Consider the following 17,500-nt stretch of genomic DNA (forward strand, 5'->3'; position numbering starts at 1 on the left):
GATACGATACAGAGGTGTTCGTGTGTTCTGATCTATGTAAAGCGCCTTGGATAAAGGCGCTATATAAATGCACCATTTACCATTTATGGTCATACTTAGGTCATTGATATTTTGCTTTGAACAATGATGGAGCTATACCTGATCTATTTCCTAACATTTCTGTTTCTAATGAGCTTGAGAAGAAACAGTGTAACAGGGCTCAATTACATTAAGCATCTTCGTAAAGCCTGCATTTCGCAACACAGCATGAGTCTCATATCTGCGGAAATAAATCTACCCATCACCCCAGTGATTTATTTTGTCATGTTTGAATCAGGTTTGGTATGGGTGCCAAAATGCTGCGGGGACTGTTTGTAGCGCTGCTCCTTGTTTGACAAGCTGGGGTAATGTCAACTGACGTGAACTACTCCCATGCAGCAGCTGCACGACATATACCCTTGTGTTTTTCTCAACCACTCTCTTGCCAATGCCCTCATAATTCACAGGGAACGCCAGACCTGCTGATGGTGGGTTTCTGGTCTCTCTATCATTAGCGTAGTGGGCCTCGCAAGCGTGTCCCAGTGACTGGAGTTGGGTTTATTTTTGGGGGTGGGATGGGCAGACTGCATGCTGCAACTTGCCTGATGTCATATGGACTGCCTTGTTAAGCGCAGAGCACATTGTTCAAAGTTGATAAAAACTTGCATATAGTCCGGTTCGTATTGCGTGCCGAACAGAAAGCCTCGTACTGAATGGTTCAATATGAATACTTGTATTGTTACTACTATTTTTTCTATCTACCAATGTTTTCAGCCTGTACTCTATATTATTACATTCCAGTCTCTATCTTCTGTTAATGCTTATCTGAGAAAGCTGTGTAAATAATTTGACCTGGAATATGTACAATATGTATACACTGTATATACACTGTGTGTGTATGCATAGAAGTAATCTTGTTATATGAATGCTTTCCCTTGGACAGGCCTGCACATTAGCCAGGCGTAACGCAGATGTCTTCCTGAAGTACCTACACAGAAACAGCGTCAACATGCCGGGCATGCTGGCCCATGTCAAGGCTCCGGAGACTCAGGTCAAGAGTAAGTAGTGGATCCATAGTGGAGTCTTCACCACACAGTCCGCCGTAAAATCATGGGTGTTAACAGTTAACACTGCAGTAAGTGATATGTTTTTGTTAAAATAAGTGTCACCATATTCTGGTAGTAATCATTGCTACCAGAATGTTTGATCAGTAATAGGGGCCTGCCTGTCTCATTGGGATACCAATATTCTCCAATCAGTAGAGAAACAAAAAATGTAATTGGAAGTGAGCAGACAAAATTGGAACTGGAACACTACATTTCTAGCTGCATGGGAACTCTCTCCTGACTAGATGAAATTGACAACCCACCTGCATTTTTTTATTTTCTGTTTATTAAAGAGATGGAGAGGCCCTGTTACTTAGTGAACAAACACGCTTATTATCTGAATATAGTAGTTATAACTTTTCCACAAAACCCTTTTTGTTTTAACCAAAACAATATCACTTCCATTGCCTTTAACGCTCAGGGTTTTACTGTATGCGCTGGCTCCTCTTACTGTGTGCTCATGTTTCCTCCTAGCAGCATAATGAAGCATCACCATTAAACAGGGGGCTCTTTCAGATGGCAGGCACGAGAATGAATAAGTGCTCTTCATCCGTGTTTTGATATGCTTCTGTGAAACTTCATGGTGGAGCGTATGTCGGATGAATGACGTCCTGTGTTGCCTGCATTGTTTCGTCAGACATCTTGAGCGAGTTGCTCCAGAGAGAGAACAGAGTGCTCCACTTCTGGACTATGAGGAAGAGGAGACTGGACCAATGTCAACAGTACGTGGTGTTTGAACGCAGCGCCAAACAGGTGGGTCACTATGCGTGCGTGTGCGTGTGCGTGTGCGTGTGCGTGTGCGTGTGTGTGTGTGTGTGTGTGTGTGTGTGTGTGTGTGTGTGTGTGTGTGTGTGTGTGTGCGTGTGCGTGCGTGTGCGTGTGTATTGTACATGCATGGATTTGTATGTGCATGGCACAGCACAGCGAGTAACAAGAAATGTAATCTTCAAACATTTCAGTCAGATTATTTGTCCATATTTCAGTTACAACTGAAAATGTTTTGTGTGTGTCGCTGCCCTGCTACTGTTTCTGTTTCTGTGTGTGTACTGATGCAGTGTAAGGAGGAGGTTTTCAAATACAATTAATGGGATTCTTGGTCACACATAAACTCTCACATAATATCACATGTATCACATAACATAATAGGTTTGATATTGTATTACTGAGTTAAGGATAAACTTGCTTTAGGCCAGCACATATCTGAAATGCTTGCTAAAGTAACTCCACAGTTTGGAAATGTCCGTTTTTAGTGGTAGCCAGGATATCTAAATTCCTACTTGATGGGCCTTTGCTAAGGAACAGTTGCTTTTCACTCTTCAAATTTAGTTTGAGTTACTTTTGTAATTAGTAACACTAGTTAGTAACATGTTCAAATGTTATTAAGCTACTGCTGTATTTCAGTCTTCTAAGTCTTCTTTTCTTTAGTCATAGAGAAGGGGCTGAAGAAAGGAGTCCAGCTGTAGCTCAACCTGGACAAACTTTGAAACTTGCATTGAAAATGACAGTAATTTTGCTCCCTCTGGTGGCATTGGGGTAGTAATGCAACAAACACTGGAATGTGACATTAAGAAAGCTGGCAGCTTTTAGGCCATGGCTAATAAGGTTTTACCCCCAGGATCCAAACTCTTCCTGGTCGAGTATTCTTATCTATGCTTCACTGGTCCAAATGGGTCATGTGCGGTCAATAAAGCCACCGTCCTGGTGGCCCACTTAGAAAGTAGAACAAATAATAGAACGGAAGAATTTAAACTATACCGTAGACTCGTAGAGCCATGTAGATTTCCAATTGAGCAACAGTGGTAAGTAACTAGTAACTTTAGGGTCTATCATAGCTAACGATAAAAGATGGGTCATAACTCATAAGTGCCCTAAATCTGTGATAACAACTACCTACCTTTCTAGGGCACCTGCTTATTGTCTCCACCAGGCTGAAGGCATGGGGAGAGAGTATGTTTTGCTCTCTGTCCGTTTGTGTGTCCGTCCGTCCGTCTGTGGACAGCTAATCTTCGGCACTGTTGGCTTGATCGCAGCCATACTCTGCACACACACTCCCTGAATGCCACAGCTGAACCGCTGGCGTCACATTGGCCTCTTATAGCGCTATCAGAAGGCCGCTTTGTGCAAAAAAAATTGGACAGTACACCTACAGATTTTGTCCAAACATCACGCAAATTGGTACATCACTAACATGGAATACAGATGTTGACAGTCTGCACTTCCTTCGATGTCTCAGGGTTCATGGTGTTGTGTGTTCTATCGAGCAGTCTTGGAAAGCCTGGTCAGGTTTGGCATCACAGTTTGGTTCGGTAATCTCTCAGTGCAACTGAGGTCCAAATTGTTCAGACTGCAGGGAAGATCATAGGGGTAAGACAACTCCCCTCTCTGCAGTCTATTTATGAGCAGGCTACACTAAAACAGGCTATTGAAATTGTCAGTGATGTTACCCATGTTTCTCCCTCTGGGAGAAGATACAAAGAACCAAAGTGGAAGTACATCAGATTTAAAAAATCATTTGTACCAGCATCAACTAAGATGTTGAACGAGGCTCTGAAACAGCAGTAACTGTGTGAGGCTAGATTATCCACATCATGTGTGCAATTGTGTAATGTTGTGTCTCCATCTGTAATGTATTTTTGTTTGTCATTGGTGTTTTATGTGTGGCTGTAGCTTTAATGTCCTTGTGGACAATAAAGTTTACCTTGACCCTTGACACACACTCCTATCCTCCTGGTGGAGACCTGTGCCCAGAAGGGCACTTTTTCTAGTTTATTTTTGCTACTGTATGGATAATATATCCAAAACATCTTCATATGATATCGAACAAACAAATGTACGACAGAGGCCCCCATGGATTGATTACTCCTCTTCCGGGTTTGACACGGAAGCACAGTGTTGTTATGAACGTTCTTTACACATTATATTTCCATGAGGTCTACTTAGTTGACACTGTCCTCCCTTTAGGCCCTGGAGTGGATCCATGACACCGGAGAGTTCTACCTGTCCACTCACACCTCCACTGGTTCCAGTATACACCACACACAAGAACTCCTCAAAGAACACCAAGACTTCCAGACTACAGCCAAGGTTTGTGTATGCATGCACTTTGGTACCAGAGGCACGATGTTTGTTTGTCTATTTGTTTCTGTTCACTTTCTTTCACTTTTAGGTGAACTTAGGGAATGATCTGCAAGTAATGTTTTATCTTTACTTGCAGTTTATTTTCTTCCTGTTCCTGAAAATGAAATATTACAATTATTAGATGATCATAGGTTCCATTTTTAACACCTCATCATTATTAACCCCTGCTATTTCATCACAATGTTACAGCTTGCTGTTGCAGGTTCTCTTTTAAAGACCACTCATGTGCTGTTGCAGGATATTTTCTTTGTTTTTTTAGTTTTTAGTTATTTCATGTGAGCTCTGGCTAGCAACGGACTGAGTTGAAACTGTTTAGTGTCTGCGAGAAGTGATCGCCTACATTGAATACACCCATACTGGAATGTAAGGCAGCACTTCCATATAGATTTTTGACTGGACTACAGTTAGTTGCAGAGCTTATATCAGTTGATATTTATGACGTTTGTTATTACTATTTAGCCTAAAATATGACTAACTCCTTACCCACTTGAACCCTAGAATCCCTATTCTAGAGAGAACATTCAACCCATAATTGCAGATCTACAAGCTCACAATGCAAGTGGTGAAAAACAGAAAAGAAGCCAGAAATCACATGAAAATGTGGAAGTTATTCAGAATTGGAAAACGGGTCATCTAGATACAGTATATGTATTTGTGCCAGATGCTATGCTTGTTGTGTTGTTTGTGTCCATGTCAGTATGTCTGTGTGTTTATGCGTGCGCTTGCATACCCCTGTTCTCTTCTGTGAGGCCCATTTCCAGGGCAGTGTATTGTCCTGTCTGTCTGTTTGCTGTGTCACCATTATTGTGTAGCTGTACCAGCTATTATACTCATCAGATGACACACCCATCCCTCTCTCTCCCTCTCTTTTCTTACACCTCTCTCCACCTCTCCCTTTACCCTTTCACTCTACCTATCGCTCCTCATCTGTTCTTTCTCTCTAACAAAAACTATCCCACGTCTCTCTCCTGCTCTCTTTCTCTCTCTCTCTCTCTCTCTCTCTCTCTCTCTCTCTCTCTCTCTCTCTCTCTCTCTCTCTCTTTACCTCTCTCTCTTTCTCACACACCACCCCTCCCCCCTCTCCTCCCTCCATTCCCCTGTCCTTTATTTCTCTCCGTGCGCAGCAAACCAAAGAGCGAGTGAAGTTGCTGATCCAGTTGGCAGATGGGTTCTGTGACAAGGGGCATGCACACGCCCTGGAGATAAAGAAATGGGTGTCCTCTGTGGACAAACGTTATCGGGACTTTTCTGTCCGCATGGACAAGTATGGCACCTGCCTGGAGACAGCCCTGGGCATATCCTCCGACTCCAACAAGGCTGTGAGTAGTCCAGATCAAATCTCATCTCCCCCTCAATGGAGGGATTGCTCTTTTAGAAAGAAAGGCATGTGTTGCTCTCTTGTTGACAATAGCTAGATGATAGTCTATATATGATGAGAGTGGGCACTGAGAGATTGATTCATAATTTATTGTGGAACGCTTAACCAGGCTTCAGTAACACTATGCCTGGATTGTAAGATTTAAAGAAATAAGGGGAATATATTGTTTTAAAGGAAGCATCCATTGTGCTGTATTGTCCATACAGTAGCTTCTTTCAGTTGAGTTGACAATTCCCATTGTTTACCTACATTTATAACTTTTGTTTAGGTATAGTCCACCTCATATCAATCTTTGGTCATTGTTTCTCCCAACTAGCAGAATGCGATGTTACATGGTGGTTATACACTTTTCTACTATTTAACCAGATAAACTCTAGCGTCCCCGTTCAGTGAAAACAGCAGATCTACACGCTCACAATGTATCCCATGGTATGGGGTAACATTGTAGATTGGCTATTTTCTGCAAAGACATTTGGAGAAAAGGAAGGGATCAAGTATAGACCCATGGGATCAACAATGAAGTGGTTAATGATGAAATAATAACTAGTCCATGCTGAGGGATGTCTGCAGGCAAACTATCTGCATAGTGCATACATGACTTAGTTGTCATGGCAACTGGCGCTACAGATCTCATAGCCCATGGAAAATTGCTAATAAGCATTTTGAATATGGGGAAAAGTTACAAATCATTTTCAACAAATATTTTATACCAAGACTGTTTAGTAATTCAAGTTTCTGTAAACATCTAAACATTGTGACATAGGTTAGGTCAGGACATACTGTAGGGAGGGACATTGCTGTCCCTATGTTGTGTGAGTGGTTGCACCACTCAAAAATAATGTTGAATGTATTTATTTATTTATTACGTAAATCTTCAAAACATTTTCAGATTGGGGTCTAGCCTGGCACAGCGAGACTATACTAGTATACTGTATATCTTTTTTATTTTTTTCACTTGCAGATTGGTCTGGTTTCCAGGCTAGGGGTGGCCCGCGGCCATATACAATTTGGGTTCCTTGACATGAAACCGTGTCAGAAACACTGCTTTATAAAATTGCACCATTGCGCCAGTTGCATGTGTGTAAGAAACACCTGCCAATCAACCATCACACTACTATGGCAGGACCTCTCAAAGTGGGTGCCCTCGGAATATAACAATATTTAACAATGTCATTCAGGGGTGCCGTGGATATAAAGGTAATTAACCTGTTTGAGAACCACTGCTCTATGGCACTCTCCAGGCTCTACCCACAGCAGTCTGCTCTATGGCACTCTCCAGGCTCTACCCACAGCAGTCTTAGATTGGATGAGAGCTCAAATGTAAAAATGGGCTCTTCGTAGGAGAAGGATGGATGAGGACAGAATGAAAGAGCTTTACTCATTTTATAGTAGGATAGCAGGATAGGATAGTAGGATTATAGTAGGATAGTGGGATTAAGTCAGTAAAATCTTTTAAGCTTAGATTCATTGAACATTGTGTCTGAATGCATCCTTTCCTGTTTTTTTTGTGTTTTTTTTTAGAGTAAAGGGTTACAACTGGACATCATCCCTGCCAACGCTCCAGGTTTAGATGTGAAGCTGAGAGATGCTGCTCATGAACTCAATGAGGAGAAGAGGAAATCAGCACGACGGAAAGAGTGAGTGACAACTCACAAGTGTGCTGAAGAATAGAAATTGTATTCGGTCATATTGAGTTCTTTAAAATCTATACATTTCTATACAGTTCCAGACCCACCATCATAAGTACTGTGCAGTGTAGGCATACAGGTTGCTGTGTCATTAAACATCCAGACACGGTGGTGTAGTTTCATCATAAGCCTATGCAGTATGTCACAAGTACAGTATATTATTTTTAGATTGTTGCAAACCTGAGGTTGTTTATGATACCACTGTACACATCTTCCAATCTCTACGCCATCAAAATGTGAACGCCATAAAATCCTTCTTTGTTAACACCCTACTACATAAACCATGGGTAGTGGGTAGAGAGGCTGTCTGGGAAAAAGAAAGTCCCCGGTTTTCGCCACGGCCCTAGTCTACCCCTAACTCCCCCCATAGAACCCACTGCTCGGTTATGCAGATGACTCATTTTGCATGCAGTGTGTAAAAATATACATACCAGTAAGACGCCTGAGGGCCAATATTGATGACATCAGGGATCTCCATATATGGGCTTAATATTGATGACATCATCCCTGATGATGTCACGTGATGTCACGTGCTCCATCCCTGATGATACCACGTGCTCCATCCCTGATGATGTCACATGATGTCACGTGCCCGACCAACCAACCAACACATTGACGGGAAATACACGATTCCATAGTTAACTGTGACCTTCGGCCACAATGACAAAAATACCCCAAAGGAGTGGGGACCATATTATTCATGCATACTTGCATCCTACCATACAGAGCTCATGCCATATTAAACTTCAAAGCCATCATTTGGAAACAACCAGAGGGTAGAATAACAATGTGAACAGGTTTTAAGACTAGTTCCTTTGTACTCTTGGGGGTCTGTGTTTGAAGTTTTGTATTTTAATAGTTTAAAATTCAGGCCAAAATGAGCTACTGTATTTCTTCTTTGTAAAACAACAATAGTACTACTACTACTACTACTACTACTACTACTACTATATAATAATAATAATAATAATAATACATTTAGTTTGTTGTCACTTAATACTACTATACAGTATATTGAAGCAGGTTCTCTTTTAAAGACCACTCATGTGGACAATTGTCTCTCTCTCAATGTTTCTCTTCAGGTTTATAATGGCTGAGCTCATTCAAACAGAGAAGACCTACGTCAGAGACCTACGAGAGTGCATGGATGTAAGTATTATGCAAGAGATCCATAAACCTGTTAAAGTATATGGATATGCAGTTGTTTATACTATAAGGATAAACAAAACCGTATCTCAGGAAGTTTTCTATTTACTGTACTTCTCTAAGTTCTCTTCCCTGCTTGAGGTGGCGTGTGTGATTGAGCTTAATTAATTTGATCAGACTATCTGTGAGAGATATAAATGATATGAACTAGTTAGTGTGAGTTAGTGTCATGTTGTCCCAATTACTTTCATTGCTCAGTTAACTACTGATATGAGATGTTATAGTGTTACATTTATACTATGGTGGTATCATTGTGTTGCAAAGCGACTACAAAAAACATTTACCTGTATGTCCATTTTACACTCTCAGTACAATATGTGTGATTCAAGGGATTATGGAAAGAAAGCAACTGCTGAAATGTCTTTAATGCTCCGAAATGAGATGAGGGAATTTATTGACGTTTATTTCTACTTTGTGTGTGTTTCTCTAGACATACTTGTGGGAGATGACCAGCGGGGTGGAGGAGATTCCTCCTGGCATCGTCAACAAGGAACATATTATCTTTGGCAACATGCAGGACCTCTACGAGTTCCACCACAAGTCAGTACAGAACCGAGAAGCACACGATGAGCTGGGGGCTTTGGGCCAAATGGACCCATACATGTACAGTATGTAACTAGTCAGTACAGAACCGAGAAGCACACGATGAGCTGGGGGCTTTGGGCCAAATGGACCCATACATGTACAGTATGTAACTAGTCAGTACAGAACCGAGAAGCACACGATGAGCTGGGGGCTTTGGGCCAAATGGACCCATACATGTACAGTATGTAACTAGTCAGTACAGAACCGAGAAGCACACGATGAGCTGGGGGCTTTGGGCCAAATGGACCCATACATGTACAGTATGTAACTAGTCAGTACAGAACCGAGAAGCACACGATGAGCTGGGGGCTTTGGGCCAAATGGACCCATACATGTACAGTATGTAACTAGTCAGTACAGAACCGAGAAGCACACAATGAGCTGGGGGCTTGGGGCCAAATGGACACATACATGTACAGTATGTAACTACAAGAGTGTACAAATTGAACCAAATAGTTATGGGTCCATTTGTTTCCATTTGTATATTCTTGGAGTTAAATTTACACTGAGGATTTTACCATAAATAGAATGTGGCTTCATGCAAATCAAACTGGGGGTGCTTCTCATTCTGGGCGGGAACCCCTTTTGGTGTTTTACCCCATCAGGCCGGGAACCCATTTTTGGGTTCTGTACAGTATGTACAGTATTCAAAAATTACAAAGAATGTATGCTGCTATATAAATATTTGAAGTTTTTCAGAAAACTTAGGTCAGGCAAATGAACCAGTGCATTAAGCTATGCTCAGTGTATTTTTGTTGTGTACTATATGTGCACAGTTCATGTGTTTATAATGACCAGTTCTGTATGATCATGTAGTAAAAATGAATGACCGTGAACTCACAACCTCAAATGTCACCACTGTTGCCAAAGGAAAAACATTGGTCTTATGTTGTGCTGCATTTTGGCAGCATGTATTGGCCCAGAAATAATGGATATACTTAGATGTCCTCACACTTTTTTTTTAATACTGTATTTCTGTCCACATGCAGTATCTTCTTGAAGGAGTTAGAAAAGTATGAGCAGTTGCCAGAAGATGTCGGCCATTGTTTTGTCACTTGGGTAAGAGGACTCCAGATCACTACAGATCACAGTTTTTTAAGCTGAAATTGTACATTTATAATTTCATGCATTTAGATTATTTTATTGTTTTGATGATAGTTGATATTGATATTGATACAAATAAATAAATAATAATAATAACTCTAAGTTGTGTATTTCATCATGTCCTTACCTAGCCGATATACAATACAGTAAATACAGTAGTAAGATTACATTATTTTTGTAAATCTTGTGACGATCTTGTACTGTATTTTTTTCTGTTCAGGCGGATAAGTTCCAGATGTATGTGAACTACTGTAAGAACAAACCAGACTCCACCCAGCTCATCTTGGAGCATGCTGGACCCTACTTTGATGTAAGTGACATGTGTTTGCTGTCATTAGTACAGTATGCCTAAGAAATATAGGTACGGTATATTAACCTTAGGTTCAGTTTTGACTTTCATCAAGTTAAAGTCATTATATCTAGACAAATTAATGTTCCAGTTTATAATAATATTAAATACATGAGTGGTGTGAAATATTTGATAACACAAAAACAAACAAACTAGCTAATGATTTAATGTATTAATTTCCCCCAAAGGCTTTTGAATAACACTGTGACGGGCGGGTGCAATATAGGATTCGCTCATGTTTATTTTGTATTTGCAGGAGATCCAACAGAGACATCGTCTTGCTAACTCCATATCCTCCTATCTGATCAAACCAGTCCAGAGAATCACCAAGTACCAGCTGCTTCTCAAAGTAAGTAATGCATGTAATTATATGTCTTTGTCAATAATGTGTAAATTGGTCAAACTTGTGGTAAAACAGTAGTTCTTAAAGTTGTTTTCAGGGACCCTCAGAGTTAGGTTCTAAAAGGTCTAGGCTTAGGGTTACATCACTGTCAGAGTTATATGGGGGTCCTCGAAATTAAAAAGTATGGGAACCACTGCTGTAAACAAACAAACAAACAAACAAACATGTGTGTTTGTGCGCTTGCTTGTGTGTTGTGTGTGTGTGTGTGTGTGTGTGTGTGTGTGTGTGTGTGTGTGTGTGTGTGTGTGTGTGTGTGTGTGTGTGTGTGTGTGTGTGTGTGTGTGTGTGTGTGTGTGTGTGTGTGTGTGTGTGTGTGTGTGCGTGCGTGCGTGCGTGCGTGCGTGCGTGTGTGTGTGTGTGTTTTCAATGACAGGAGCTGTTGACATGCTGTGAGGAGGGTAAAGGAGAGATCAAGGATGGTCTGGAAGTAATGCTCAGTGTTCCTAAGAGAGCTAACGATGCCATGCACCTCTCCATGCTGGATGGTGGGTACTACACAGTATAATCACACACACACACACACACACACACACACACACACACACACACACACACACACACACACACACACATACACACAGGCCAGGGAGGAGGGTTCATACAGTAGGCCTATAGTACAGTACTACAGCACGATTATGGTACAGCACCACTCACTTCAGACTGGTCGGATTTTTACAATTTCTTGAAATTTTTTACCTTAAAACTAAAGCCAAGAATAGCAGTTCTAGATACGCTAACAACGTGTCTACCCCTCTGACATGCTCTGAGCTTGTAGATCTGCTATTTCCGGTGCACAGCACTGGTCGGTGCGCAACTGAGTGTAATTCAGACATAATTCCAACCCTAACCCCTAAACCTAACATCTGACTGAAGTAAAATCAGACAGAAGTAGCATGTGCTAATCCTGTTTCACTGTCCCAGGTTTTGATGGGAACATAGACTCCCTGGGAGAGCTGATCCTGCAGGAGTCCTTCCAGGTGTGGGATCCTAAGACTCTGATCCGTAAGGGTCGCGACCGACACCTCTTCCTCTTTGAGATGTCGCTGGTCTTCAGCAAGGACGTCAAAGACTCCAACGGCCGCAGCAAGTACCTCTTCAAGAGCAAGCTGCTTGTAAGTTATCAACTCTGGATTTAATTTCTTCTTCTTTTTTGTTCTTCTTTAATTATAATGTGGACTCTTACAATTCATTTTTGTTGATGATAATGTTAAGTTCAATGTTAATTCAATTTCTGTAGACTCCTTTTAACTCCTCATAATGTTCATAATGATTTTTCTTTCACGCCCCTTAGACGTCAGAGCTTGGTGTCACAGAGCACGTGGAGGGAGATCCCTGTAAATTTGCGCTGTGGGTAGGAAGGACCCCCACCCACGACAATAAGATTGTCCTTAAGGTACTGAATGGCCACGCAAACATGGCGATCAATTTAAAACCTTGAGTGTTACTAACTACAAATAGAACCATCTAGGCCCTCTTACCTTTTGAGTTCTGTTTGTACCCTTTTAGTAATGTTTTTATCATTACTAATCTTTTATATGTTCTCTTTTTGTACTGTTTTCTGTATGGGTACTACGGATGGAAACTAGCATTCTTTCTAAATCTAGTGTATTTACACGGCTTTGATTGCGTTGTGTTCATTATGCGCTGTCCCCCTGGATTGAACTGGGAACCGTTCGATTCCCAAGCGGCCACTCTACCACCTCAGCCGCTATAATAGAGTGTTTTTTCAGTAACAGGGTTCTCCTTCTATCTCCAGCTCTTTAGTAAACACATACAGGATACAGGATAAACAATTGGAAATTGGAAGTGAAAAACCAATACCATAACATTGAAGATGATAAATGGGTGCTCTCTCTTGATTGAATGATATTGGTAACCCAACTGAAATGTTATTTTCTCTTGTCTCTCTGTTACTGAACAAACACTTTAACCAGCTTTAACCATTTCACAAAAACCTTCTGTTTAACTACAACATAATTACTTACTGTACACTACCTTAAAATCAACACTGAGGATTTTGATTTGTAGTGTCCATTGCAAGGCGAACATTCCCCTGCAGCCCCTCTCAAATACTGCATCATCACTGCAGAAACAATTGTCATGATAAATGGAAGGTTTACTCTTTGCTTCACTTTTAGCACTGCAATGATAACTCTTAAAAGCTATGATTGTGCTGCAAGTCCCTGTGTAGGTGTACTGGTAATTCATCTGATCATCTATTCTAAACGCCACATGTTGTTCTCTCAGTTCAGGAAAGTTACTTCCTTGAGGATGGTGTACTTTTTATTTTATTTGTATATTCACTCAGCCCACAGAAACATTAGCATAGCAGTCGGTGGGTCATCGACACTAGTCCTGCTGGTTAGCATAGAATGAGTCACAATGCATCATGTACGCATGTGTCCTTTCTGTGAGAGTGTGTACAGTATGTAGTGAAGATATGCATGCACATTGCACACGCACGTGTGTGAGTGCTCATGCATATTTATTTGTACATTTATTTGTTTGTGCGTGTTCCTGCATACAGTACTGTATATGGTTATTCTTCTCGTTACATAATTGTGATCATTCCAAACATACATGGACATTATATAACCGGCAAACAGTGGTGGTAAACGTCCTTTTAAAAGTAGCAATACTGCACTGTAGAAATCTTCTGTAAAACTCAAGTAAAAGTCCGGAATTCAAAATGTACTTGAGTATAAAAAGAACAAAAGTATTAGAATCAAAAGTAGTCATTATGCAGAATGTCCCATTTCAAGTTTTCAAATGTCTAAAAATCATTTGAAAATTGCCAAAATGTATATAGGGCTGAAGTGGTTAGTGTATATGTTTTGTATAACCAAAATCTACAAAGCAACTAGTAACCAAAGATTTCAAATAATTGTAGTGGAGTACAATATTTGCCTCTGAGATGTAGTGGAGTAGAAGGGAAAGTATTGCAAATTGGAAATTAAAGTAGAAGTAGAAGTAAAGTAGAAAACATTGTACTCAAGTACAGTACTTGAGTACTTACTTTACACCACTGCTGGAAACCTCTGATGCTGCTATCCTACCGCCTTGTCCCGTGCTAATTAGCTCGTCCACACAGACACCTGGTGACGTCAGCATGAGGCTATAGTCTCTCGAGACAGACTGTTGACATAAAAGTGCTGTTTTTCCTTTTTTTGACGATGGGTTCTCAGATTGTTCTCAGCATGAGGCTAACAACATAGGCCCTCTGTGGATGTCCAAGCAGACGTTCTCAATGTCGACTAGCAGTGGCTCTCAAAGTGGGATCCAGGGACTCTCAGGGCTCCTTGGGGTGTTGAGCACAGTTCCAAATGGATCCTTACAGATCTATGACTCTCAGAGAGTTGTGCATGGGCGACGGGCGGTAGTGTGTGTGCGTAATGTGTGGGTGCACGTGTGCAGTGTTACTGTAAAAGTGCAATGATCACAGGGAACAAACATGGCGTCAGAGGTGCAATGCTGTCACTGGATTGGACCGCATGCTGTGCTACCAGTTGGGACGTCACGTCATGCATTCAGGGCTCGAAAGAAACACAAATTGAATCTGTTATTTGAATCTTGATGTTGTACAGGCTTCCAGCATTGAGAACAAGCAGGATTGGATCAAACACATACGGGAGGTGATTCAGGAGCGAACCATTCACCTCCGGGGGGCGCTGAAGGAACCCATCCACATGCCTAAAGCCACCACCGCTAAACACAAGGGCAGACGGTAGGTTCACACCACATCCCTAAGGTCAACCTGAACACAAGGGCAGACTTGACACACCATGAGTCAGACACCCTCCCCAAACCGTAACCTCACAGGAAGACACAGGTGATTCTTAACCCGCAGCACAGATTAGTTGTAACCCGCCACGCATGTCGGGAGCCACAGGTGATTTTAGACCTGCAGCACGGATGATTTTTAACCCACAGCACGGGTTTGTCCGACTAATGACTGTAGGACTGTTGGGATGTCTAAACAACGTACTGTATGAACCCCGATGGTAGGATAACACCACAGACCACAATGTTTGTAAACAAACATGTACACTGTACTTTGTAATAGTTTGTAATAGTCAATAACAATATCATACATGTCCTGTTCTTCCAGATATAAGATGAATAATTAAATGATAATAAATAATGAATAATACTGCTCAAATGCGATGTTAACACTTCCAGAGAGGAGATTTCATTTTGATCCTTTTGATTGAGTGATCAATGATATGAAACGTTGTGTGTGGATGTTCACCGTAATTAGCTTTTTATTTACACACCCGTAAACCACAACATCATTAGCAGCCTTCAAAAGAGAGCAGAGGCTGCTATGTGGTGTTACAGATGGAACTGTTGACGTGGTTATGCTTCAGGTGACGTTGAAGATTGTGCCGTTAATGTCCATATTAATGTACATATTAATGTGCCTGCAGGGATGGGGAGGATCTGGACAGCCAGGGAGATGCCAGCAGTCAACCAGACACCATCTCCATCGCCTCCCGTACCTCCCAGAACACCCTGGACAGTGACAAGGTACTCACACACACGTACCCACCCACCCCCCTCAGAACTGTCAGTGACACAATTACCAACGTCAACAACTTACGTAGATGAAAACAACACAAAAGACTCTCCATCTGTTAGCGTGTGTGTGTGTGTGTGTGTGTGTGTGTGTGTGTGTGTGTGTGTGTGTGTGTGTGTGTCATAGAGGCACAGAAGGCACCTCTCTCACACACACACACACACACACACACACACACACACACACACACACACACGCATAGTGAAGGGACACGGACATAAATCTTGCTACGTTCATATTTCCATTCTTGCTAAAACCTAACTGCCAAGTATAATACAAGCAGCTGCTGTTGTTCGATCTTTTAGAGCTTGACGTTCCCTTTTGACAGTCTTACTGCTCTCACTGTAATTATTAGATAATTGGCTTTAAATTGACATTGTGTGTACAAAATAGATATCATAAAGTTCTGTGACTGTCCCCAGACATGGCAAAAGGGCCATGCAGCGTTGAGGAGAGGGAGAGCTGTGTTGGCGTGCGTGCGTGTGGCTTGGTGACTGCCTCATGTGCTGTCAAGAACAGCCTCCCACTCTTGTCAGAGAGGATGTCTGGCAGACAGGAGAGTGCGTTGAAGTGCTGATAGGTAGAGAGGAGCAGTGTGCATCGTTTCAAGGATATGAGCCAGTGCTTCTTTGACACTATTGCGGGTCAGCTGCTGGCTGTGGATTAAAGCAGACTATTCCAGTGGACGTGACTGTTCCAGTGACCGTGGATTATTCTTGACACTAGACTGATTAACTTAACTACGTATTTAGCAACTATTATTTTAGTAAACCATAGAGACTATATGGTTCTACTTTGATGTTGAAGTAATGTGGGTCTATTTTGAAGACTATTGCAGGTGTAGTTGTCGGTCTTCTTGAGCTGCTGTATTGGACTGTTTTCCAGTAATTGTCGGTCTTCTTGAGCTGCTGTATTGGACTGTTTTCCAGTAATTGTCGGTCTTGAGCTGCTGTATTGGACTGTTTTCCAGTAATTGTCGGTCTTCTTGAGCTGCTGTATTGGACTGTTTTCCAGTAATTGTCGGTCTTCTTGAGCTGCTGTATTGGACTGTTTTCCAGTAATTGTCGGTCTTGAGCTGCTGTATTGGACTGTTTTCCAGTAATTGTCGGTCTTGAGCTGCTGTATTGGACTGTTTTCCAGTAATTGTCGGTCTTGAGCTGCTGTATTGGACTGTTTTCCAGTAATTGTCGGTCTTGAGCTGCTGTATTGGACTGTTTTCCAGTAATTGTCGGTCTTGCGCTGCTGTATTGGACTGTTTTCCAGTAATTGTCGGTCTTGTGTTGCTGTATTGGACTGTTTCCCGTCATGAAGGAGGACAGGAGCTCGGGTCCTGTTGCTCACCTTCTCAGCTCACTGACATGTCCTCTCTATCAAAGGGTATGTACTGTATTTAATTGTAAGCTTTTTGTTTACAAAGGAAGAGGATATATGCTGTAGCCCTTACCCGGTAAAATCAAGTGGATCAGTTGTGTATTCCTAAAACCTACAAAGTTTCAGTAAAATGCTTAGATATTTAGTATCTATAATAAGCTGCATGAGGTTTCTTGTCTTAAAGACATCCATCCTCTCATCCTGCCAAATGCTAATGCCAAGTAATAATGAACCATAAAAAATGGGGGAAAATGTTAAAGTAACGATTCAAATTGGTATTTGCAGGAGAGAACACTACAGTAGTTTTTAGCAGTCACTCATTTGTATTGGCATTTATAACGGTGTTGATCATTTAATTTTTATTTTGTTTTTGACCCTTAAAAAGTACTTAAAAGTACAGTAGTTTTAATAGCATAAGTATTATTAAATACATCTCGGTATTTGTGAATACATTCCAGGTGCTTAGCCTCACAGTCAGTCCTAACAGCAACCATCTGTTCTAGTCACAGGTATAAATGTAAACAGAATGATATATCACACATGTTCACACCTACTGTATGCAGGGGTCCTGACACCGT

At 41.5% G+C, this 17,500-nt stretch overlaps 1 protein-coding gene across 3 annotated transcripts in view; it reads left to right on the forward strand.

Annotated features, from left to right (window-relative positions):
* triob (trio Rho guanine nucleotide exchange factor b) overlaps positions 1-17,500 on the forward strand; it is a 147,530-nt gene that overhangs the window by 97,433 nt on the left and 32,597 nt on the right. For all 3 annotated transcript variants that reach the window (XM_080768879.1, XM_080768881.1, XM_080768880.1), the window contains 15 exons: positions 962-1,076; positions 1,762-1,877; positions 4,086-4,208; positions 5,387-5,581; positions 7,162-7,277; positions 8,411-8,477; positions 8,965-9,074; positions 10,109-10,178; positions 10,444-10,533; positions 10,829-10,921; positions 11,349-11,460; positions 11,897-12,087; positions 12,267-12,368; positions 14,560-14,699; positions 15,403-15,502. In XM_080768879.1, coding sequence (XP_080625005.1) covers positions 962-1,076; positions 1,762-1,877; positions 4,086-4,208; positions 5,387-5,581; positions 7,162-7,277; positions 8,411-8,477; positions 8,965-9,074; positions 10,109-10,178; positions 10,444-10,533; positions 10,829-10,921; positions 11,349-11,460; positions 11,897-12,087; positions 12,267-12,368; positions 14,560-14,699; positions 15,403-15,502 — 1,740 coding nt within the window. The remainder of the gene's footprint in view (positions 1-961; positions 1,077-1,761; positions 1,878-4,085; positions 4,209-5,386; positions 5,582-7,161; positions 7,278-8,410; positions 8,478-8,964; positions 9,075-10,108; positions 10,179-10,443; positions 10,534-10,828; positions 10,922-11,348; positions 11,461-11,896; positions 12,088-12,266; positions 12,369-14,559; positions 14,700-15,402; positions 15,503-17,500) is intronic.

Source organism: Protomyctophum bolini (assembly GCF_963924005.1).
Source record: "Protomyctophum bolini genome assembly, chromosome: 7".
In the NCBI taxonomy this organism is placed as follows: domain Eukaryota; kingdom Metazoa; phylum Chordata; class Actinopteri; order Myctophiformes; family Myctophidae; genus Protomyctophum; species Protomyctophum bolini.